Source organism: Martes martes (assembly GCF_963455335.1).
Source record: "Martes martes genome assembly, chromosome: 3".
NCBI classification, from domain to species: Eukaryota; Metazoa; Chordata; class Mammalia; order Carnivora; family Mustelidae; genus Martes; species Martes martes.
Genome location: NC_137890.1, coordinates 104,220,162 through 104,246,468, shown reverse-complemented (window position 1 = coordinate 104,246,468; position 26,307 = coordinate 104,220,162). Strand labels below are relative to the sequence as shown.

Here is a 26,307-nt window from a genome sequence, read left to right as displayed (position 1 = left end):
CCCCCGCCCCTTCAAAACCCTCAGGTTGTTTTTCAGAGTCCATAGTCTCTCATGGTTCACATCCCCTTCCAATTTCCCTCAACTCCCTTCTCCTCTCCATCTACCCTTGTCCTCTATATTATTTGTTATGCTCCACAAATAAGTGAAACCATATGATACTTGACTCTCTCTGTTTGACTTATTTCACTCTGTTTTAAAGTGAAAGTTGAGTACTTCTAAACCAAACCAACATAGTAAATCATAAAATTGTCTAGATTAATATTTGAATAAGTTTTAAGTTAAACAAGTTGATTTGAAATTATACAAAGAACACAACAAAAGTATTATGAATCAGGGAATATTTTTTCTATATTACACCACTTTCACCCCTTTGAGAAAGTGTTTATCTCTTGGTTGTTAGGATGTGTCTGCTTTAGGGCTATTTAGTTGGCCGATAGCTATAAATATGATGGAAAGCATGCCAAGACTTACGAAGCCCACCATACCAATCTTCTCATACTACTTCTTTTGAAAAGATAGATACAGAAAGGAGAAACTGAATAGACTGACAAAAGGGGCAGATACGGCATTTTTGTACCTTCTTATAATTAAATATTACAATTTTAGAATAAAGAAGTATAGAAAACAGAACAAAGAGGAGTACTTGGATTTTGGAGGCCATAATACAGTGATGATATATCATAAGGAAAGGGGAGTCATGAAGTCTGGAAAGACAGATTTTCCACCCTACAGAAAGAAGTTATTTATTTATTTATTTATTTATTTATTAGATGTATTTATTTGATTGAAAGAGCGAGCGAGAGAGAGAGGGAGCATGAGTTGGTGGGAGGGGCAGAAGGGGAGAATCTTCAAGCGGGCTCCCCACTGAGTATAGAGCCTGATATGGGGCTCAATCACAGGACCCATGAGATCACAACCTGAGCTAAAATCAAGCGTCAAAGGCTCAACCAACTGAGCCAGGCAGGTGTCCCTTTACAGAAAGAATTTTTAGCAGTAGTGAATTTAGAATAGTTATTTCATATAAATTTAATATTTAAAACTTAATATTAGCAGTCTTGCCTAAGCAAGGAGGCTGACAGTGAGGAAAAGACAGCTCAAGGTTACAGAATGCTTTCCCATTGTTACAGAATGCTTCTCAGAAGGCTAACTTAGGTTTTGCTTTGTGAGAATCACTGTGGGGAATCAGCAGACTACACCACTGTGGATTATCTAGAGATGGAGAAGGGGGCAGGGCTCAGAACAACAAGCACATGGATCTTGGCAACTTAGGTTTCTGTTGGCAATGGTGTCGAGGCAGAAATGCCAGCCAGTAGCTCTGCCTACATATATTTCTGAGTGGGTGGCCCCCTCTACCCAGGGAACTTTGTGGTTTATGTCCCTAGCCAATGGCTTATTCTGAACATAGGGCCCATTTTACAGTCCTGCCTGGATAATAAAGCAAGTCAGCAGCTCTCTAGATGAACACAGCCTCTAGCCCCACCAACTCAGGAACCCTTGCTAGAGACCTTGATTCTCCATGAAGCTCATCCAATGGCTAGTCTGGGTAAAAGACCAAGCTAGCAGCCATGCACAACGGTTGAGAAGGGCCTCCAGTCCTGCCTGAGCAAGGATGCTGACAGTGATCATGGGCAGCCTCAGAGCCCAGCCTGCAGTGGTGCCTTACTGTGGAGCTCAGCCTCATCTGGCAAAAGAATACATACTACAGTCCAGTCTGATTGGTGAGCACAGCTATGGTCTCATTCAGGGAAGGAGCCCAGCTCGCAATGATGCCCAGTTGTGGAGTCCAACAAATAGCACTGACTTGTCATGGAACATAGCCTGTGACCCAGTCCAACTAGAGAATCCAGAATTAAGGCAGTGGCTCCACCTGAGGGTGGAGCTCAATCGTCAGCCATGCTTCATCGGTGAGCCCATTGAGTGGTCCCACTTGAATGTGGAGCCCAGCATCACTCCCCCAACCTCAGAGCATGGGCAAAAACCCCACACTACTACAGACTACTATAGCAAGTGTCACCCGCCACAGACATTACCAGCTAAACCATTCAGAACAACGAACTTAGCTGAAAGGAAAAGGTCTTTTGCTGCTGAAGGGAAACTGTAAAGGTTGGACAAGGAGGCAGCTTCCTCAATTGTAGTTACCGACTCAAGGATACAAAGAACATAAAGAATAATCAGATAAACCTGAGATCACCAAAGGAAACTAATAAAGATCCAATAACCTATTCTAAAGAAATGAAGATTGATGAACTGTCTACAAAGAATTCAGAATAATCCCCTTAAGAAGTTCAATGAATGCACAGATAAACATCTAAACAAATTTTGGCAAACAATGAAAAAATGAGAAGTTCAATAAAGGAATAGAAACCATCACAAACACAGACACAGACACACACACACACACACACACACACAATATACACTCACACACAAACCACCTACAAAAATGGTAAAACTGAAGAATACAATGACTGAACTGAAAAATTCAATAGTTTCAACAGGAGTCTTGACAAAGCTGAACAAAGAATCCATGAACTTGAAGACAAATCACTTGAAACTAACCAGTCAGAGGAACAAAAAGAAATAGGAAGAGTGACGAAAACCTATGGTATTTATCGGACATTTAAATATTCAATAAATGCATTATCAGAATCCCAGAAAAAGAGGGAGAGAAAGGGACAAAGTCTATTTTTAAAACAATGGGTGAAAACTTCTCAAATTTGAGGGAAAAAAGAATACCCAAGAACACCCTGAGATAACAGTTATATCTGAATAAGTAAATACTCTGAAAATAACCTGAAGACTGTCAGCACAGACCTTTCAGTTAATCACAGAGAGAAGGACACATTGGAAAGGGTAGGAGGGGCAGAGATGTGGTTGAAAAGCAAACCCCCTTTGAGATTAACCACAAATAGGAGGGACATCACAAGCCCAGAGAAGTGAGAGGATCACTCCCCACACTGGGCAGAGACTTCTGCAGCCACAAAGTGCTTCCTTTTCTTCAGGGAAAGAGTGATAACCCCATACACCAGTGCACCTACAGTTCCAGCAACCAAGACTTTTAGCTGACTGTGCAGATAGAAAGACCTGGCACTGGATACACCCACAACTGAGGCAGAGATGCTGACTGCAGATACCTAGTCTGACTGCTGGCCTGTCTTCCAATAAAAGTGTCTGTGGGCCTCGCAGAGTGGCTAATTGCAGATAGCTAAACTGATTGCTGCCTCTACCTATGGGCCCACCTGGGCTTCAGACAAGCCCTTCACTAACTCAGGGACCAAATAGCCTAGCATGCTCACAGCAGGCATTGTATCATTGCAGCTAATTGGGCTGAAGACAGAAGTAGGGCACACACTACCCACACCAGAGACACCCTTGGAATACCTGGTCCTGGCGACCTTACAAGGCACCACAGGAGCTCTTCTACACAAGGACACTACTTTTAAGACAAGGAGACATAGCTGACCTACATGATACACAGAAACAAACATAGAGAAGAAATGAGGAGAAAGAAGAGGATTTACCAAATGAAAGAACAGGATAAAATCACAGCAAAAAAAGCTAAGTGAAACAGATAAACAATATATCTGATGAATTATTTGAAGTAATGGTCATAAAGATATTCACAGAACTTAAGAACAAAGTAGATGAATCTAGTGAGAACTTCAACACTAACAACAAAAATGGAAAATATAAACCAAATGCAGAAAGAGATGAATCTAGTAACTGAACAAAGATCAGACTAGAGGGAATAAACAGCAGATTAGGGAAGGCAGAAAGACATATCAACAATCTGGAAGACAAGGTAATAGAAAGCAACCAAGGACAACAGCAAAAAGAAAAGGGAATAATAAAAACAGACAAGCTCAAGGCAACATAGTGACGTTATCAAGTGTTATAACATCCACATTATAGGGATACCAGAAGGAGAAGAGAGAGAGAGATAAAGGAGACTAAAAGGCACAAACTTCCAGTTATACATAAAGAAGTCGCAGAGATGAGAAGTTCAACATTGGGAGTATAGTCAATAATATTGCAATATTGTTGTATAGGACAGATGGTTACTGTATTTATTATGATGAACACAGATAATGGATAGAATTGTTGAATTAAGTTGCTGTTTTTCTGAACCTAATAGAACATAATGTAATTATACTTCAATAAAAAGAACACAAAACAAATAAAAGCGGATACACAAGGTAAGAAAATTTATGGGATTCAACAGAAGCATTTCATTTTTTAGCTATAAAAGCCTTCATTAAAAAAATAAAGATCTCAAATAAATGATCCAACATTATACCTCAAGGAACCACATAGAGAATAGACTAAGCAAAAATTAGCAGAAGGAAGAAAGAGAAAAATGAAATAAAGTTTATGAAAATAGAAAATATCAACAAAATAAGGCTCCATTATTTGAAAAGATAAAAAAAGTATGTTCTCAAAACATACATCAGGATAAGGAGTTTACATCCAAAATAAATAATGAATCCATCCAACCAACAGCAAAAATAAAGTAATCCAATTTAAAAATTGACAAAAGACCTAGACAGACTTGTTTTTTCCCAAAGAAGAAACATAATGACCAACAGATATGTAAATGGATGCTCAACATTTCAAATCATCAGGGGAATTCAAATAAAAACTACAATGAGATATCATTTCATACTTATTAGAATGGCTATCATTAAAAGGGCAAGAGATAACAAGTGAGGATGTGGAGAAAAGCATTATGTAGTGTTGGTGGGATTATAAATTAGTACAGACATAATGGAAAATGGTAGAATTATATAAAAAAATTAAAAATAGTACTACCATAAAGTTCCAAAACATGGAAACAGCCTAAGTGCCGGTTTGCAGATAAATGGATAAAGAAAATGTGGTGCATATGCAATGGAATATTATTCAGCCATAAAAAAGAAAAAATCCTGCCATCTGTGACATGGATGAGCCTCAAGGACATTAAGCTAAGTGAAATAAACTGGACAGAGAAAGACAAATAGTATATGATCTCAACTCTATGTAGAGTCTAAAAATGTCAAATTTATTAAAACAGAGTAGAATAATGGTGCTGGGTCTGGGGAGAACAGAGAAATCCTGGTCAAAGATACAAACATTCAGTTATAAGATAAATACATTTTGGAATCTAATGTATAGCATGGCAACAATAGTTAACAATACTGTACTGTATTCTTGAAACTTGCTAAGACAGAAGAAGAGTTAATGCCTATTCTTCTCGAGTTACTCCAAAAAATAGAAAAGGAAGGAAAACTTCCAAGTTCATTCTATGAAGCCAGCATTATTCTGATACCAAAACGAGATGAAGACTCCACTAAAAAGGAGAACTATGCCAGTATCTGATGAACACAGATGCAAACATTCTCAATAAAATACTAACAAACTGAATTCAACATTACATTAAAAAAAGCATTTACCACAATCAAATGGGATTTATTCCTAGATTGCAAGGGTGGCTCAATATTTGTAAATCAATCAACATGATACAGTGCCTTAATAAGAGAAAGGATAAGAACCATATGATCATTTTAATAGATGTAAAAAAAAAGGATTTGACAAAGTACAACATCCATTCATGATAGAAACCCATATAAAGCACATTTAGAGAGAACATATCTCAATGTATTAAAGACCATCTATGAAAAACCCACAGCTAATATTTTCCTCAATGAGAAAAAGATGAGAAATTTTCCTCTTAAGTCAGGAATAAGACAAGGATGCCCATTCTCACCACTATTATTTAACATAGTACTGGAAGCCCTAGCCACAGCAAATAGACAATAAAGAAGTAAAAGGCATCCAAATGAGCAAGGGAGAAGTAAAACTTCACTATTTGCAGATGACATCATACTATGTATAGAAAACCCTAAGGACTCCACCAAAATGCACTAGAACTGATAAATGAATTCATTTAAGATGCAGGATACAAAAATCAATGAACAGAAATCTGCTGCATTTCTATACATACCAAAGAAAACAGCAGAAAGAGAAATTAAGGAATCTCCATTTACAAGTGCACCAAAAATAGTAAGATACCTAGGAATAAACCTAAAACAAAGAGGTGAAAGACCTGTATTCTGAAAACTATAAAACACTGATGAAAGAAAGTGAAGAGGACACAAAGAAATGGGAAAACATTCCATGCTCATGGATTCAAAGAATATTGTTAAAATGTCTATACTACTGAAAGCAATGTTCAGATTTAAAGCAATTCCTATCAAAATACCAACAGCATTTTTCATAGAGCTAGAACAAAGAATCCTAAAATTTGTATGGACCCACAGAAGATCCCAAATAGCCAAAGCAACATTTAAAAAAGAAAAGCTGGAGGCATACCAATTCTGGACTTCAAGTTATATTACAAAGCTATGGTGATCAAGTTAGTATGGTACTAGCACAAAAATAGACACATAGATCAATAGAACAGAACAGAAACCCAGAAGTGAACCCACAACTATATGGTGAATTAATCTTCAAAAAAGCAGGAATAACCAATGGAAAAAAAGCCAAATGGTATTGGGAAAACTGGACAGTAAGATACAAAAGAATTAAACTGGACCACTTTTTTACCCTATACACAAAAATAAATTCAAAGTGGATTAAAGGACTAAATATAAGACTTGAAACCATCAAAATTCTAGAGGAGAACAAAGCCAGTAACCTCTTTGACACCAGATGTAGAAACTTCTTTCTAGATATGTCTCCTGAGGCCAGGGAAATAAAAGTAAAAATAAATGATCGGGACTACATCAAAATAAAAACTTCTGCCCAGCAAAGGAAACAATCAACAAAACTAAAAGGCAACCTTTAAAATGGAAGAAGATATTTGCAAATGACAATCTGATAGAGGGTTAGTATCCAAAACATATAAAGAACGTATGAAACTCAACACTCAAAAAATGAATACTCTAATTAAAAAATGGGCAGAAGACATGAATAGATATTTTTCCAAAGATGACATGTGGATGTTCAATGGACACATGAAAAGATGCTCAACGTCACTCATCATCAAGGAAATGCCAATAAAAATTATAATGAGATATCATCTCATACCTGTCAGAATGGCTAAAATCAACCACACAAGAAACAATAGGTGATGTTGAGAATGTAGAGAAAGGGGAAACCTCTTGCACTGTCGGTGGGAATGCAAACTGGTGCAGCCACTCTGGAAAACAGTATGGAGGTTCCTCAAAAAGTTAAAAATAGAACCACCCTATGATTCAGCAGTCACAGTACTAGGTATTTACCCAAAGAATACCAAAATACTAATTCAAAGCGGTACATGGGTCCTGATGTTTATAGCAGCATTATCTACCATTGCAGCCAAAATAAGGAAACAGACCATGTGTCTATTAATTGCTAAATGGTTAAAATGATGTGGCATGCACACACACGCGCAACACACACGCGCACACACACACACACACACACACAGGAATAAGCCTTTTGGGGAAAGACAAATACCATATGATTTCACTTATATGTGGAATTTAAGAAACAAAACAAATAAGTAAAGGGGAAAAAAGGGAGGGAAGGAAGCAAACGAAGAAACAGACTCTTAACTCTTGAGAAAAAACTGATGATTATCAGAGGGGAGATGGGTAGAGGGGATGGGTGAAATAGCTGATGGGGATTGAGGTGAGCAGTGCACTTGTGATGAGCACAGGGTGTTGTATAGGAATATTGAATCACTATATTGTACACCTGAAACTAACTGGAATTAAAATAAAAACTTTTAAAAAATATAAATGTTTTCACCACAAAACCAGAAACAAAAACAAGGTAACTTTGTGAGGTAATGGATGTATTACCCCCCTATTGTGGAAATCATTTCACAACATGTATATATATATCAAACTATCACACTTGTACATCTTTAAACTTAAAAATGATATTTGTCTATCTTTTTCTCAATAAATCTGGGAGGAGACAAGAAAAAAAAAAGCCAAGAAAACTATGCCCCCAGGATAAAAGTAAATCAGTGCATTTAAAAAACAAATAGGTAATTGACTTGAATAGGTGTTTTACAAATAAAATCTCTAAGAGGCCCATGAGCCCATGAAAAGTTACTCAATATTATTAGTCATCAGAGAGTTGCAGCTTGAAATCACAATGAGATAATACTACAAACCCAATGGAAAGGCTAAAATTTAAAGTGGAAAAAAAAAAAACTTGAAAACTTTAAATGTGGATGACGATGTGTTAGAATTGGTACCCTTGTGTATTGCTGGAAGTAGTGTAAAATGGTTCTCTAACTTTGAAAATAGAACATTTTTTTTAATTAATTAATTAATTAATTTGAGTGAGAAAAAGAGCAGGGGTGTGAGTAGGGGAAGGGGCAAAGTGAGAGAATACCCATGCAGACTTCTAATGAGTGCAGAGCCCGATGTGGGGCTGGATCCCACAAGCCACGAGATCAGGACCTGAGCAGAAACCAAGAGTCTGACACTTAACTGACTTAGACCCCCAGACACCCCTGAACATTTCTAATCTAAATATGTACCTGTCTTATGATCTAGTTATTCCAATACGTGCTCAAGTTCAGGGTTGCATGGGTGGCTCAGTTAAGTGTCTGACTTCAGCTCATGTCATGATTTCAGAGTCCTGAGATCAAGCCCCACATTGCTTCTTCCTCACCCTCTGCCTGCCACTACCCCCTGCTTGTGCTCTAACAAATAAATAAAATCTTCAAAAAAGAGAGAGAAATAAATTCATATATCCAACAAATGACTCATAGAATGTTCATAGTAAGCTATACTTATAATAGCCCTAAACTAGAAATGACCCAAATGTCCACCAATAAGAGAATGCATAAATAAACGATGCTATATTCCTACAATAAAATACTATTTAGTACTAAAAAAGAACAAGGTATTGATGTGTTCAACGCTCATAAATCTCAAATATATTAAGCATAACAAGCTGACACAAAAGAACATATACTATATGATTCCATTTATATAAGGTATAAGACATAAAGCTAATAAGATCAGACACAAAAAGGTACATATTGTAATATTCTAATTCCATGAAGTTTAAGGCAAGCAAAACCAATAAATGTGATAAAAATAATAATAGTGGTTAATTTGAGGTATGGCATTGTGTATACAAAGTGAAAAGTGGCGTCAAGTTAGGTGTCTATTCGGTGCTAGGATTGGCCTACATTTTGATCTGTTTGGTGGTTAATCAGATGTATAAAAAGTAAAACTGTATTAAGTTGCACCCTCAAGATCTGTGCACTTTAATGCATGAAATTTATACCTGATCAGAAGACTATTAAAAATTCCTAAAATTAGAAAGGGAAAATGCACATGTAATATCCCAAATCATGCTATACTTGATAATAAAGAAATGCAGGATGGATAAAGGTACATCCAGTAACAGATGGAAATGAGAGAGAGTGTAGGAAAAACAGTTATGGCCTTAGAATACATTAAAGCATTAGAGCTGGAAGTCTGGTCATACTTAACAAACTTAAGGTATCATTCCAACTTGTTTGAGGTGATATTTGTGATTAAAATATAGCAATTAAAGAAAGCAAAAAGAATGTAATAGAAAAAGAAAAAAAATAGTATTTTCTATATGGAAATCTACAAATAGCAAGTGATTATGTAAGATACAGAAGCTGATAAAAATGATCATTTAGCTCCATAATTGCCAATTTTATTGACAAAGATAGGATTTTTTTTTTAAGATTTTATTTACTTATTTATTTTTTAGAGAGGGAAAAGACAGCATAAGCAGGAAGGGGAGAGGTAAAAAGAGAGAGATTCTCAAGCAGACTCTACACTGAGTGCAGAACCTGACACAGGGCTCGAACTCAGGACCCCGAGATGATGATCTGAGCTGAAATCAAGAGTTGGATGCTCAAACCAACTGTACCACCAGGTGCCCCCAAAGATAGGAATTTGAGGGAAGAAATAAAACAAACTAGATATCTTTGACACACAGTGCCCCTAATGAGTGTTTCATTCGTAAGTTTATAACAGATAAAAATATATTTAAGGTTTTTTATAAAAATGAAAGAAAGTAGTAGTATTAAAATACTGAAATGCATAAAAAAATGCAAGGCACAGTCCATAAAGCCAAAGGAAACAAAAGAAATCTCAAGGACACATTTTTTTTTAAAGTATAAAACACAACAGATTCTAGTTATACAAATTAAAATTTAAACACTTCTATGAAAGGCCAAAAGAATTAATGTATACTTATAATAAAAATCTTCTTTAAAAGAAAATATAGAAAAAAATACTGAGTGAAGATAACACATATGAGAAGAAAGTAAAGCAGAAAAATGTGTCAGATGAAACAGAATAATGAGGCAAAGTTCTGATGAAACAAAGATCAATTTAAAATTATTGAAGCAAACATTCATGAAACTTACTTTGCTAAATGACATGGTATTGAACTATGAAAATAAAACCTGATTATAAAGGAGAATTTGACAGAAATACAATCTAAATAGCGTACTCTAGCAGACCACTGTCAGTCTATAACTTTTCAAGTTGGCTAATGACAAGCATGTATACAAGACTATTAAAAATATAGAGCTGAGTTTTTCCAAATATACACATGCATCCTAAGAAAGGCAAGAACTCATTTTTCAACCAGAGTGCAACAGTAACAAATACTGATCCTATACCAGTCTCCTAAGCAACCCTCAACACATTTTTAAAGCAAATTGAAATAAATAAAATCTTAAATAATTAGGGAAGCCATTAAAATTTAAAAATTTAAATACACTTTGAAAAACAACTATTTAGGACACAAGGACATTTATATTTTGATGGACTTTTTAGTCAACAGTGAAAATGAGAATACTTCATACCAAATTTAAGGTAAGAGCCAACTCCTTACTTAGTATTCTACCTGCTCTTACCCTGTCTACATTCCATTACAGATAAATCCTATAATATCCTTTACATTAATATTATTGAATGTTTTCATTATTGCAAAAGGCAGCAAATACATTAAAAAGTGATTTATTCTAGTTGGGAGAATACATACTTTAAAACCCAGAAGTAATAGATTGATAAGTACAATGACCAAAAATAACAGATTAGAGAATAAAACAAAAAAAACAAAATTGATCATGAAATGAAACCTGGAAATTGATATCACTAAAATAAATAAATTTCTGGCAAATCTAACCAAAATAAACGAAGAGAAAAAATAATAAACAGAAAAACTGAGAGACGATAACAGATGCAGAAGTCTTCTCCCCAAGGGGAATTTTTAAATGTAGGAGAAAAAGAAAAGTATGTTTCTACACTTAACTCAAGGGATAATATAAATCTGCAATAAATTGATAAGCCTGGGAAACGGAGGACATAACTAAGGTGCCTTATCAAAAGGTTATGTCCAAACAGTTTTATAGACAAATTCTATCAAACATTAAGCATCACATACTTTCTCAGATTTGTAAACTGTTTCAAAGCATAGAAAACTTTTAAGGCATGCAAAGTTTATTTAATAGCACTGAGAGAACTCTGGCATCAAAAGCTTACAATAATGGGTTGCCTGGGTAGCTCGGTCGGTGAAGCGTCTACCATTGGCTCAGGTCATGGTCTCTGGGTCCTGGGATTAGGCCTCATGTCGAGCTCGGGGCCCTGCTGAGCAGACAGTCTGCTTCTCTCTTTCCCTCTGCCCCTCCACCCTACTTGCTCTGTCTCTGTCTCAAATAGAAAAATAAAATCTTAATAAAAGCAGCTTACAATAGTAATGCATAAAAAAGAAATTTCAAGTCAATCTCAACTATACAAATATGATGGGAAAGAACTAATGTGTTCGATTATATAATAAATGCTTAGAAAAAGAAACTCAGAGCCATAATAAAAATATAATACACTGTGAAAGATTGCATTATTTTTTTCTGGGACAGCAAACACAGTTCACATAAAGAACTTAAAAAATACCATGAATTCAGCAATTTATACACATGCACAGAATAACTGTAATGCACGTCAAGTATTTAATCAAGTAAATCTAAAATCCACAACTGATAAAATCTCATATATGTAGAGAAATAAATATGTTACCATCATACACAGGTATACTAGGCAAGTCAGTCATGGTGTCTGTCATGCCCAAACTCCTGTTACAGTTGGCCTCATCCTGCCCACTGTTCTGGCTCAGAGAATTATCATCAAATTGGCTCATGTCAGAATCAGGCTCTGTGTGCACCACATTGCTGTGCCTTGACAAAAACTGCTTTTCTTTTCTTTTTTTTAAAGATTTTATTTATTTGAGAGAGAGAACACAAGCAAGGAGGAGAGCAGAGGGAGGGGGAGGAGCAGACTCCCCCTGGAGCAGGGAGCCTGAAGCAAGGCTTCATACCAGGACCCTGGGATCATGACCTGAGCCAAAGGCAGCTGCTTAACCAAATGAGCCACCCAAGTGCCCTGTAAGGAGCTCAGCCAGGGGTCTAGCTCATTCTTGGACTTTCACAAGAGTATACTGTGAGGGGACTGTTTAGGGACAAGGAATCGTGGAAGCATAGCTCAGATATGCCAAGTGGAGCCTAGGTACTAACAGCAAGGAGAAAAATCAGGAGCACTATGGAAGAGAGATATGAACTCAGACAATTTCACTGTAATTTCTGTCTTTTAAAAAAAAATGTAAATGGCAGTTTGGTGGTCTTAGCTTTAGTTTCTGGTCTTAGTCTTTTGTTCTTTGAAGCCAAAAGAAAAATATTATAAATTATTTATCTCTATATGATTGTCCTAATAACTGTAAATTAATGTTGCTGTGAAACTCAGGAATATGACAAGGATATCCAATAACAGTCATTATTTGAGATGATATAGTTACATCTCTTAAAATATCAAGAGAACACACCCAAAATATAAGAGAAAGTACAGAAGTCTAATGAAATGAATAGAAACATGAAAAAAAAAAAAAGAAAGAAAGAAAATCCAATACTTTGGGCTCCCTGCCAGCAATAATACTTAAAGTGGTGCTATTTAAAATGGTAATGCCTCAGTATAAACTTTACATAAAATGCCTACATAAAGAAGGCCACAAAATTTCACAGAGATACATAAAAGAAGGGCTGAATTTAAAAAAGAAGTACACAAATTGTCAGGATTTTACAAAGCCAGAAGTTAGACACTAACATTTTATTTACATAATTCTCTACAGCTTTCTGTATGCCTAAAATGTTTCATGATTAAAAAAGAGAGAAAGAGAGTCCAACCAAGATGGTGGATAGGAGAATCCTGAGCTCACCTCCCCACACGGACACACAAAGCTGCAACTATGAAAGGAGCTATTTGCTCTTTCTGAGTGTGACCTCAACACTAGCAGAAAAGCTCTTCCATAGCTAAAGCTACAAAGGAAAGAAAGTCACATCCAGAAAGTAGGAGGAGCAGATGAGGTCTGGTTGGGACCCACAACCCTAGCATTGTGAGCCACAAGCACAAGTGGTCTCACAGGCACTGATGACCTCCCTGAGGGGGGGCTCAAGCTCTACATCAGGCACCTCTCATCCCCTCACCCCCACTTCTGGGGACTTGCATAAGGAAAACTAGCCACCATAACATCTGACTTTGAAAATCAGGAAGGCTTCACTCTGGGAGTGCCAGAGGGCTATAGATACTGTGCTGTAAAGGGTCCCGACTCAGCACAGAGGCATCATTTGAAAAGCGCTTGGGCCACTTAATGGAAGCAACCTAAATATTAATCAATAGATAAGTGGATTAAAAAGATATGGTTTATATATGACAGAATATTACTCAGCCATTTAAAAAATTAAATATTGCCACTGGTGACAACATGGATAGACCTACTGGGTGTTATGTTAAGTAAGTCAGAGAAGACAAACACCATATGCTTTCACTTACATGTGGAATCTAAAAACTAAAACCAATGAACAAACAAAACCAAAACAAACTCATAAATACAGAAAACAAACTGGGGGTAGCCAGAGGGGAGAGGGGTGGGGGAAATGAGTGAAATAGGTGTAGAGGATTAAGAGGTACAGTAAGTTAGATATAAAGTACAGCATAGGGAATTGTAGTCAATAATACTGTAATAACTATATATGTCACTCATATATGGTGACAGATGGTAACTGTACCTGCCATGCAGAGCTTTTCATAATGTATAGAAATGTCATACAACTATGTTGTGCATCTAAAACTAATATAATATTGTTTGTCAACTGTATTTCAGAAAAAAGGAGAAAATATACCATGTTTTTTTTAAATCGGATAGACTGAGGTAAAAATCTTTTCAAATTGAATTCAGATTTAGTAGAAATTTAGTACATATCCAAGTTTCTTTTCCTTCAAAGTTTAACTAAAATGCAAGAAGTTTTATTAGGAATAATAAGATATATAAATAGCCAAAAAGAAAAGTAAGTGACAGGCATGTACCTGCTTAAACACTCAAAATGTATATTAGTATATATTTAAGCTATATGAACTAAAACACAAAACTCAAATACCAATATACTGAGATGAGAATAGAAATGTCAAAATGCCAGAAATACACATACACACAGACACATTTATATACAGGAAGTGACAAATATATAGTATGTGATAAAAAGAAAAGGAGATAATCACAGATATGATATCAAATGAATTCAAAGAGAAAGTTGTGTGCACTTTAAATTGATTTTCAAAAAATCTAGCAAAATATGCCATACACATGAATTATGTGAAAATCTAAAATCAGCTCAAGAAGTATATGTTAACTAACTAGAATTTAAATAAGAATTTTTTTTAAAGTAGATAATTTCAAAAGAACATAACTATATAAGAAATTGGAAGGATTTTCAAAAACATACTATTGGACAATATTCTGGCATTAGGTGTTTAAAATTTTAAAGAACTAATTCCTGTATTTTAAAAAAATGGTTTCAGAGAAAAGAAAAATGTGGAAACCTTTCATACATATTTTTTCAAGTAAGCCCAGTAAATAAAATACGTTAAGATGGGAAGAATGAGAAGTATAACTATCCTGAACCAATTAAAATAATGATAAATTATAACCAAATAGAGTTTAAGAATAAATGCACATTTGAAAGTTAGAAGCTCCATTTTGAAATAAATATTTATAAAAGACAAACTAAAAATTCTATCAGTAATATTAAAAAGCATTTGCTAAAACTAGTCATTTCTAAAAACATATTTTTATAAACAGATAGTTACACATAGATTAAAAGAAATTGAGAGAAAATTCTAAAATGTGAGAAAAAAATTGCTCCAACATGTTACAGTTAAAACCACTGATAAGATTAAAGTGATTTTTTAATTTGATTTTTAGCACTACTTAGAAAGTTCTTGCTAATAAAATGTCTAGAAAAATAATACAAATATAAAAAAAGATAAATACAAATAATTATTGGCAGATTTTGTGGTTGTATATAGACTATAGGATTATATGATAAGGAAAATCTAAGAATGTAAACTAATAAAAAAAGCCACCAGTAAAATAAGAAATATTAGAAAGTAGGGTAAATGTAAGATGCTCATAATAACCAAGTTTAATTAGATCCTAGAACTAACCAGCAGAAATGCATAAGCAGCAGAAATACATATGGGGAAATAAAACATTAACAGTGATGAAAATTTTGGTTGGATAGGTCAAAAAAATGAAGGAAATAAACCCCATGAACAAATAAAAACATACCTAGAATATAAAATACAGTCAGTGGAGGAATATTTATTTAGAATTTAAGAGAAAAGTCATTCTCATAGCATATACAAAGTAAATGCCACATGAATTAGATATCCTTATGTACTTTTTAAGCAATAAAAATATTAGGAATTTTAAAAAAAATAAATCTGTTAAGTTTTTAAGTAAGAAACAACTTAATTTCATGGCAACTAGAAATTTTTCTATGGCAAGAGATATCATAAATTGCGTTAAGATTCAATTGATAGAGATTTGGTTTAAAGATCGAAGACACAACTCTTTCTGGAAATGCTACCAATATGGCATTCAAGGGATTAAAATAAAAGTAAATTTGTTTTTAAAAGTGCACAAATGGTTACGGTGATGATGCTGTGAAGGTACAAAGAAAAAAATTAAGAAACTGGAAAGCTGAGGAGCTAATTGCCTTAACTGATCTGAGAGTACTAATTCCAAACCAAGAACGGGTAAAGGGGAAATGAATTTGTTCTGGAGAGCCTCAACACATTAGGAATTTGACCAGCAAGCACATCTGAAAAAGGAAGTGAAATTAGGGCTCAAAACTGGAGTACTCATCAAGTCTGTTTTTCAAGTAGTTATCCTAACCTTGTAGCCTCTCCCCACTTAGCATAGTCAGATGCTTGCCTTTCTCAACTCTAGCTAAAGACCAGGCCTTTATCGTTTTAAAAAAAGTAAAACACATTATATATTAACTAACTAGAATTTAAATAAAAATTTGAAAAAAAAAACTTGGAGACAGACAAAATTAACTATCTTAAGTCATCCTTTTGCTAAAAACTTCAACAGAGATAACAGGACCTTATTCAAGCTTCAGTAATCCTTAGTAGAATAAAAGTTTCAAATTTAATGCTGATTAAAAAATAAAAATAAAGCTTAAAAGTAAAAAAAAAAAAAAAGGTAAAAAAGAATTATCTGCACCAGGGGCACTAGAGACAATTGAGCATAAAGCTAACATCTGGAAAATACAGGGATGAGGTGAAAAGCTGCCTGTATAATAAACAATTAGACCTCTAGCCTTTTCTCCTACTTTGTTCTCACAGTATTGTCAACCAGAATTATATGACCCAGATAACATTATCTGAGGACTACAGCCATCCCTAGATTTTGAATAATTCCAGCTATTACTTCCTTAAATATTTTTCTATCCACTCTTTACTCTCCTTCAAATGCTCCATTTACAGTTATATTAAATCACTTGTTCATGTTCCTCAGATCACTTCATCTCTACTCCTCTTCTTTTAGTCTTTTTTTTGTTGTTTTGTTTTACTGTACTTTTATTACTATGTCTAAGAGTTTACTTATCCTTTCTTCTGCAAAATCTAATATGTCTTTACTCCCATTTATTACATTTTTCATTTTAGACATTGTATTTTAGATCTCTAAAAGTTACATGTGGTTCTTTTCAGTATCTCCTATTTCATTCATCAAGTCCTTATTTTCCTTTAAATTCTAGAACATACTTAAATTATTTGTTGCTGTTTTAGGTCCCTTATCTTTAATTTCTATAATCTCTTCTATTTCTGGTTCTGCTTATATTGACTAGTTTTCCTCTAGCTTATGGACCATAATTTGTTGCCCTCTCATATGTATTGTAACTGGGTATAAGATATATGCAGAGAAATGCAAATATCACAGGAACTAAGCTCAATGACTTTTTGCAATGTGAAAACATATGTATAAGCAGACCGGAGCTCTGCTTATACATATGTATAAACAAGTATTACCAGTTCTACCACCCCAGCCCCTATTATGCCAATCTAATCCATATAAACCCAATGATATTTCTGCCCTAATGATATTTTCTGCCCTAATTCTCTTTGAACCAGTCTTATAGTTATGCTGGTTTAATTATTAAGAAGTTAATTAATTTGATACTTTGTATAAGAGTCATGTTTTTAATTTTCTATAATCATACTCCTACAAGGTATAAATAACATGGTTATGTTTTGCTGTCCTTGTGATTAGTCATTATCTCCTAGAAAGATTTACAGAAATATTTATGGATGAATGATATGACATATACTTTAAAGTCATTGATTGGAGAAGAGATAAGAAGTGGAGGAGAAAAAATTATTATATGTAGATAATTAGTGAAGCTGTGATCACTGTTGATGCTGAATAATTAACTTACGGGATTTATTATACTATTTTTTGAGAATGTCTATTTAAAAATATCCTTATTTTTTATCTCTATATCTCTAATCTCTAAAATAGAGATATCAAAAATATCTCTAAAATAAAGATATTTTTAAATATAGAGATAAAGATAAATAGAGTAGAGGTAGATAGGGAGAGAGACAGAGACAGAGATACTAAGAACAATGGAACCCTTATTTTGTATTCCAAATTGGTGATAGTGAGATTCAAAGAAATCACACTGCGTAAGAAAGAATAACAAACAAATTAAATTTTAAAAAAGCCAGAGCACCCCGAAGGCTATCTTTATAGGATTATCATTTGCTGCTACAGTGCATGAAATGAGGTCCCTTTCTGCAGGGCCTAATGTAATTCTGGAAGTAAGAATGATTCTAGATTATATAAAATCTCATTTCATACTGGGGTAAAATACTCCACAGATCTCTGAGTAATCAATTATTGGCTTCTGATAAAGAGCTAATATCAATTTACAAAAACAACCAGAGTTTGCAGTCCAGAATACAGAAAATAATCATTCTTCTCTTCTGGCTTTCAGTTGTGAGTCAAAGAAAAGCACTAGGCAGCTTGAGGGTCGAGACCATTAGACATGCCCCCAGAGACAAATACAGGTTGTCACCTGCATGTTATGGACTGAGGAGAGGTTGATAAAGTGCTTGGAGGTGAATAATGCTAGCAGTGTACATTGGGGTACATTGTTTCCCTGGAAACATAACTCTTAGAGTGCCGTTTTACTGCTAAGGTACTGAAAATGCTGAGTCACCAGTAATAAAATGTCATTGTTGACAGTCTTTACCAAAAATAACACTGGAGCACCATGATAAAAATAAGGTGCTTTTTTTTCCCTCTCTTTTTTAAAATTTTATTTATTTATTTATTTATTTATTTTGAGAGAGAGAACGTAGGAGCAGGGGGAGGGCCAGAAGGAGAGGGACAAGCAGACTCCCCACTGAGCAGGGAACCCCACGTGGGACTCTACCCTAGGACCCCAGATCACGACCTGAGCCAAAGTCAGACCCTTAACCGAATGAGCCACCCAGGAGCCTCCAAAATAAGGTTTTTCTTAACCCTCAACTGCTTAATTCTGGAGGACTTAGAAAATTCATCTGCATTTCTCTTTCTCTTTTATAGAAGTTTCTTCACCTGGAAGAGTAACAGTAGTATGTATCTGTCAGTATATACCTGTACTGGCTTTTACTAATGTATCCTGCACACAGAGTCAAAGAAAAAAGTATAGAAATAAGATGTCTTTTGGAAGCACAATATTAAGACTATGAAAGAATCCAGATTCAACTGCACTTAACCCCTACATAGTTTCTTTGCAAAGTCTTCCTTTGTGATGCTTCTGAAGAGGTTGTCCTGGTAATAAGGCAAAGATTTAGAGCCACTGTTTGATCATGAGGTTGCATGCAGACCACCGGTAAATGAGTGTCCAGTTCCTACAGTGTAAGGGGCTGCCTGGCTGTAGCTCTAACTGGCTTCTGATGCATTCAGCTGGAAGTGAAACAATTAAAGTCCAGGTAGGTTTGTTAAACTTAAGTCATCTTTCTGGAGAGGGTTTGCAAAAGCTTGCTTCTGTGACATATACATCAGTTTGGAAATTCACCTCCAAGACCCTCTTTGCTCTCTCCCATCAGCATTATTGTTTAAGAAATTGCTTTGTTGAGCTTCCAAGGAGAGTCACAAATAGAAAATGTGTATTACTCGATGGCAAATTTCTGTAAGGATTGGCAGCATACAGGGAGAGAACTATATATTCCTTTAGATATATCAAGGGCTGAGCAGTTTCTGATTAGAAATTTGTAAACCTCTCTTGAGGAATATAAGATTCTATGAATAATACTCATCAGCATAATATGAAGAATAAGGATTAAATGGGAAATAATTAAGATTAGGTAAACAAAGGATAAATACTTCGTAATAAACAATGAACTGTCATATAAATGTGTTTTTCATATGTGTATACATGCACACATGTATTTATATACATATACACATACCTTTAAAGAGTGAACACTATTGCAAACCTTTTTAAATGTATAATTCCATAAGCTTCCTTTCCCATTAAAGCATTCTAAAGAAGTAAGCATACTGGACTCAAAAAATGAATGAGATGTGTGCGTGTGTGTGTGTGTTGTGGGAACATGAAAAAACAAGAACAGGGGCTCCTGAGTGGCTCAGTGGGTTAAACCTCTGCCTTCAGCTCAGGCCATGATCTCAGGGTCCTAGGATCGAGCCCCATATCGGGCTCTCTGCTCAGCAGGAAACCAGCTTCCCCTTCTTTCTCTGCCTGCCTACTTGTGATCTCTCTCTCTGTCAAATAAATAAATAAAATCTTTAAAAAATAACAAGAACATAAAAGTAAGTGAAACATGTGGTTTTCCATTTTCTGCAAATTCTGACTTGAACTGTATTTGTTTTGCTTGATCCATTTATAGTCTCCAGTTCTTGCCACTATAGTTAGAATGATGCCAACACAATTTTTAATGCCTTGTCTCATTTGCTCTTTGGTATGGTTTGCAATAGGCAGTCACTTTAAGGTCAGTGACCCATTCATTTGAAGTTATCTTTCTGAGGCCTTATTTTTGGGGACTGCTATCAAATTAGGCATGTCATTTTTCAGCAAAGGAGGTGACATTTTATTTCTGTAAGATCATATAATAACCAATTTTGTGTGAAAGAAGGGATATTTCCTGTACGATTTAGAAAATATATAAACACCTGTCTTAGGTTTCCCAACCACACTGTACACAAGGCAAGGGGAACCTTTGATTTGCTTTTTCCTTTTCCTTTTTTTTTTTTTTTTTTAACGAACCTATATTAAGAATACTCTGTGCTATCCACTTTATACACATTATCTCTAATCTTTAAATAATCTGGAAAAACAATGATTATTGTCCTTATATTCCTGATGAGGAACCTGTAACTCAGAGATTTCAGTATCTTGTCCACAGTCCCACAGCCGGCAAGTGTTCTTGGGCATTAGATCACACACTCTTTTATGACTCCTTTTCTTTCCCTCGCTGGCAAACTATTTAAATGAAGTAGGTTATGGAATTTAGAAGTATGTTCCTTTGCAAATACAACAGTCAGAGTAAACCAGAAAAGGAGACGACAAATCACACCGGTTAGCAGTCTCTAGGACGGGAAACACGGATTCTGTTTTCTTTGTAGTGGTTAGGGGTTATGTATGGATTACATGAGCTTAAATAGTCACTGTGCCTTTTACCAGCTCTTTAGAAGCAGCACGTTACTAACCTGAGACTCAGTTTACTTATCTACACATTGGAAGGGTAGTAGTATCTGTTTTGTAGTGGCATTCTGAAGATTAAGTAGGAAATAGTGCTAAACACATTGTCTGGCACCTGGAAAGCACTGCAAATATAAGCTAAGTAACCAGTTAATACTAGTGTTGACTCAATATTCAACAAACAGTTGTGATTCAAGTGAGGCTGACAAAAAACATGGCTTGAACGTAATGGCCAACAGCCTTGTGACTCAAAGTGTGTTCCCAGAGAAGCAGAATCAGCATCACCTGGCAGCATTCTAAATACCAACTCATGGGCCCCACCCAGAAGTCCTGAATCAGAATCTCTGGGACAGGGCAGAGCTGCTGTGTGTTAACAGACTTTCCAGACGCTTCTTATGTGTGCTACTCCGAAAGTCACTGACCCAGAGGTTAGGAAGTATACTTAATCATTTTCCATATTGCCTACCTCTTTATTAACAAACATTGTGTGAACTGATAAACACTGCTACTCAGTTATTGAATCCTTTGCTATCCACACACAGGATGCACTTATAAAGATGCTGACGACTACGATTCCTTGGGAGCAGTGATGGTCTGTCATATATATTTGGCCTCAGACTATAGGACACATACGGGGAATTTGAGACATGGTTTTACTTGATTAATTGATTTTGCTAAGTCTCTTTTAATTGACTGGCAAATCTACTTACTTTACTATGTTTATACCATATCAAAGTATAAATTTCAGAATACTTTATAGATATATAAGAGAAACATATTTTGTCTCAGAAATATCCTTCATTTGTTTTTTGGTGGGGAGAGGGTGGACTTGTTTACTTGTTTGTTTGGTTATGTGTTTGACTCTGAAAAAGTGCCATGGAAAGAAAAAGATGAAAGAGAAACACAGTGAATTGGTCCTATTAACACATGTCACACTGCAGACTCTCAGAGGAGAATTCAGTAAAATGGCTAGTATTTAGATCCATAAATCAGAACATGCTATAGAGAACAATTACACAATAATTGTTTTATTTTTCTCAGAAAATGCACACTGAAGTGCTAATTAAACTTCAAGCACAAAGATCCAGATTGCTAACTTTGCTATAATCATGATCATGATCACTGTCAAGTACTGCTTAAGTACCTAGGATGTTGGGGCATTATGCTATGATACTGCAATTTATTAAATTTATGTAACATATTTAGGAGATGGGGAAAATAATCAGGTATGAGTCCTGATTACCATTTTTTTTAAAGATTTTATTTATTTATTTGACAGACAGAGATCACAAGTTGGCAGAGAGGCAGGCAGAGAGAGAGAGGGGGAAGCAGGCTCCCCGCTGAGCAGAGAGCCCGATGCGGGGCTCGATCCCAGGACCCTAGAATCATGACCTGAGCCGAAGGCAGAGGCTTAACCCACAGAGCCACCCAGGTGCCCCTACCACTTTTTTTTTTAAGTCTTTATTTACACTTGAGAGCAGCATGGCAAATGAAAAAGAGCTAGGCCATTGTGGTTGAATAGACCTGAGTGACTGTGGATAAATGTCCATCATCATAGCACAGTGTTAGGAAATTCCAGCACAGTGCTTATTACATAAGATGTGCTCAATGAAAGTTATTACTGTTGTCACAGCTATGATGATGATAATGATGATGATGATGATAATGTAACTTTGCAGGTGCATAAGCATTTAACAGACCAACCCTCTCACTTCACGCTGACAAGTAAGGAACTGCTTATGTCATCTTTCAGACATATGAAAGGAGGCTGAAAGGTTTTCTCTATCTCCAATTTCTAAATGCTCCAAAAATAGTGTAATTATGTCTGGAAAAGTCAACCTTAAAGGGAATTGCCTCTTAGAAACCCAAAGAAATAAACACAGAATGCCAGACCATCACAACATCATATAAAATGCTCCTAAATCAGACATTTTAGCTCAGTGGCCAGAATCCTTGACTTAGAAGGGCAACATTTTCATTGTAAAGTGTTCATAGCTTAATGGAGTTTACTATGAGCAAATTAGAAGCAAAGCAGAGTGAGTAAGATCATGACCTCTACATTCAATTTAACTTAGATTGCTAATTCTGCAAGTCGATTAATAAAGAATGTATGCTGCTAAATTTTTGAAGGTGTAGTCATAGTATAATCATACAGACCACTAACTTGCTTTATTCTTAAAATAAATGCATCTTAAAGAAAGAAAAGTATGGGTCTAAATCCACTTTCATTCATCCAAGTTTAGGAAGCCAAGGACATAAGAACAAAGGCTTTGGCTTCATCAGATAGTCTAAAGTTTAGCCCAGCTACATCACTTACTCAGTGCAAGCTATTTAGCCTTTCTGAGAATCAGTTTCTCCATCTGTACAATGGAACTGATAATAGTATGTACTTAGTAGGATTGTTATGGGGACTAAAGAGAATAATTTTACATGTGCCTTGCACACAATAAGCGCTCAATAAATGTTAATTTTTATTATATTTAAGTTACACATAATTTACACATAAGTTACACACATAAGTTACACACATTTCATTCCTTCAAATTACCCTTAATTAATAACTCTTCATGTTGATATTGTGTTGTCCTAGACCCAAAAACAACTCAAAAAAGAAAAAATAGTAACAAAGGGAAATCTTTCAGGAATAGAATTATGAAAATGTCAAAGATAAGGTTGCAAAGATTAACGATGAATCAATCATTCAAAACTGCAAATACAGGATATTAATTGATTTCGAAAATATTTTCCATTTCTATACAAAGATTTTATACAACCTTCCCACAAATTATATTACCACCGTAAACCTAAGTCTCCCTTCCTAATGTTTGGAGTTATATAACATATTCCTTATCCTTATTTTCTTTTTTAGCTCTGTAAGCCAAAATACAAGTCTAAAGTATCAGAGTTTAGTTTCCGAGAATATTAAGTGGAACCATTCTATTTTTTATTTTCCCATAGTCACGTTATGTTTCCATTTAAAAAAACAAAGGCAAATGCTTTCGATTTTTAGAAAGGGTGTTTTGTGTGTGTGTGGGTGGGTGTGGGTTTTTTTTGTTTGTTTTGTTTTTTTTTTTTTTTTGGTCAGCTTTGGAAGAAGAACATGACAAAAGAACACCTCATCTTTGGGAAAACAGCAAAAGGCAAAAACAGATCATCAAGAACAGAAACGAAATTACACAGTAGAGCTGAGCTACTAAGATATAATTGATTCTGCCAGGATAAAAATGGAACAGAACCAAGAGATTATAATGAGAATCATTTTGGTACTAAAGAAGACCCCGTTAACAATGGGTGTGCATTCAAATCCTAGTTTGATCATTATAGGCTCATTTTCCTTGTTCGTGTTCCCATGAAAAAGGCCTTAAGAGAAGCACTGGCATTTTAAATTGCTCAGTCTAACTTGCTTAATTTTTTTTCCTCCTTCTTAGGTAAAATTATATTCTTATGTTATTAGAAGAATGTTTTGGAGAACAAGTACTGTGACTATATAGTGGCCAAAACTGAAGGCAACACTGGAGGATTAGGGTATTGGCAAGGGAAGAGGAATTACCTGTGGGCATTTGCTCCAAGGTCCCCACTCAGACATGACACATTCACTGGGACACAGAAGAGAGCAGGACTGGGTTGCTGGGGGAATTTCATCCTGGCTGCATAGGCTATTATCCACAGCTCCCCCTTCACTATCAGCAGCATTCACACATCTGCAAAGCAAGATCAAAGTTAAAACAGTGGAGACTTAGAACAGTGGAGAGTACATATAAAATAGTTATGATACGCCATAGTTACTTACCAAAGAAAATTAAATAAGACTGGCAGAGAAATCAAGGGGAAAAAAATTCCTTCTTCAGCCAGTTGCCCTTTATTGAGTGATAACCTTTCAGTTAGCAGAGCAAGAGAGAACAATGGGAAGACTAAAGTCCACTGGCATTCTCAAAGAACTCTCCATGTCAAGAGATGTACGCTATTTTTACCCAGGTCCAGCGCAGAGTGAATTTTCTTTTTACAGTAACAAATCTTGAAGGCTCTTCTTCTCTGAATGAGTTCATCACTTTGTAACAGTGAGAGCCTTCCTAGTTCCTGTGACTCTCTTAGACCTTTCCTACACTTGTATCTCACTTCATCCAAACTTCCCTAATCTCTGTCCAACACATTTAAGGTCATGGCCAAGGAATGTGAAACATAATCGAACATGTCTTTCTTTCAGGTATTTTCTGCATTTCAGTATGGAATTTTGGTATCACAAACCAAAGGACAATATGTAAGCATTTTCATGTGGCACTTGAACACAAGGTATACAGGCACTTGGCCTAATCTGTATTGGCCTTTGAGATAAGTGCTGGCTAAGGCGAGATAAATAATCATGCTATTGATTCAATCAAATCAAAACCAGTGTTAAGACCACTTTATATCCATCAGAATGGCTTCAGTAAGAAAAATATGGAAAATATCAAGGGTTGGCAAGTACATGCAACAACTGTAACTCTTCTTACTCCAATGGTTGGAGCATAAACTCTTTGGAAAACTAGTTGGTGGTATCTACTAAATGGCAACATATACATATCACATGACCCTACAATTCTATGCCTATTTACATACACAAAAGAAATGTGCACCAAAAAAGAAAAAAAGTTGACAGAAAATATTCGTATTAGCACTATCTGTAATCATCCAAACTAGAAACAGTCCAAATATTTAACAGCGTCAACAGATAAATATATTGTGGTAAATGGTGGGAATGTATGAACTATTTTGACATGATGAAACATGAGTGACATTCGAAAATTCAATGCTGTACAAAAGAAGCTAGACACACAAAAGAATACACTGTATGATCTCATTCATAGAAAGAAATAGGCAATATTCATCCTGCTTTCAGAAGTCAGAACAGTGTTTACCTTTGGGGGAATGGTTACTTACTACTAGGGGCTTAAGGTAGTCCCGGTAATATTTTGTTTCTTGGCCTCTGAGTTGGTTACACAGCTGTGTCCCTGTTGTGAAAATTAAGTTAACCATACTCTATGAGTGGGTATTTCTCTATATTTATATTAAATCTCAATTAGAATTTTATGTTTGAATTATTTTAAAAAAAATGTTTAAGAAAGACTAGCTACATGCAAGCCTCTTTTTCTAGGTGCGGGATACAAGCTTAGTATTTGTTAATAATGATTCATTCAGTAAATATTTTTGAGGACTGACTGTGTACCAGGCCCTTGCCTAGTTGCTGGGGTACA

General features: G+C 35.4%; 1 protein-coding gene across 1 annotated transcript in view; it reads right to left on the bottom strand.

Annotated features, from left to right (window-relative positions):
- Window positions 1-26,307, bottom strand: part of THSD7B (thrombospondin type 1 domain containing 7B) — a gene marked incomplete at both ends in the record, with an annotated part of 715,794 nt that overhangs the window by 62,755 nt on the left and 626,732 nt on the right. Inside the window, one exon of the mRNA XM_080799662.1 lies at window positions 24,627-24,777. Within this exon, the coding sequence (XP_080655788.1) occupies window positions 24,627-24,777 (151 nt within the window). The remainder of the gene's footprint in view (window positions 1-24,626; window positions 24,778-26,307) is intronic.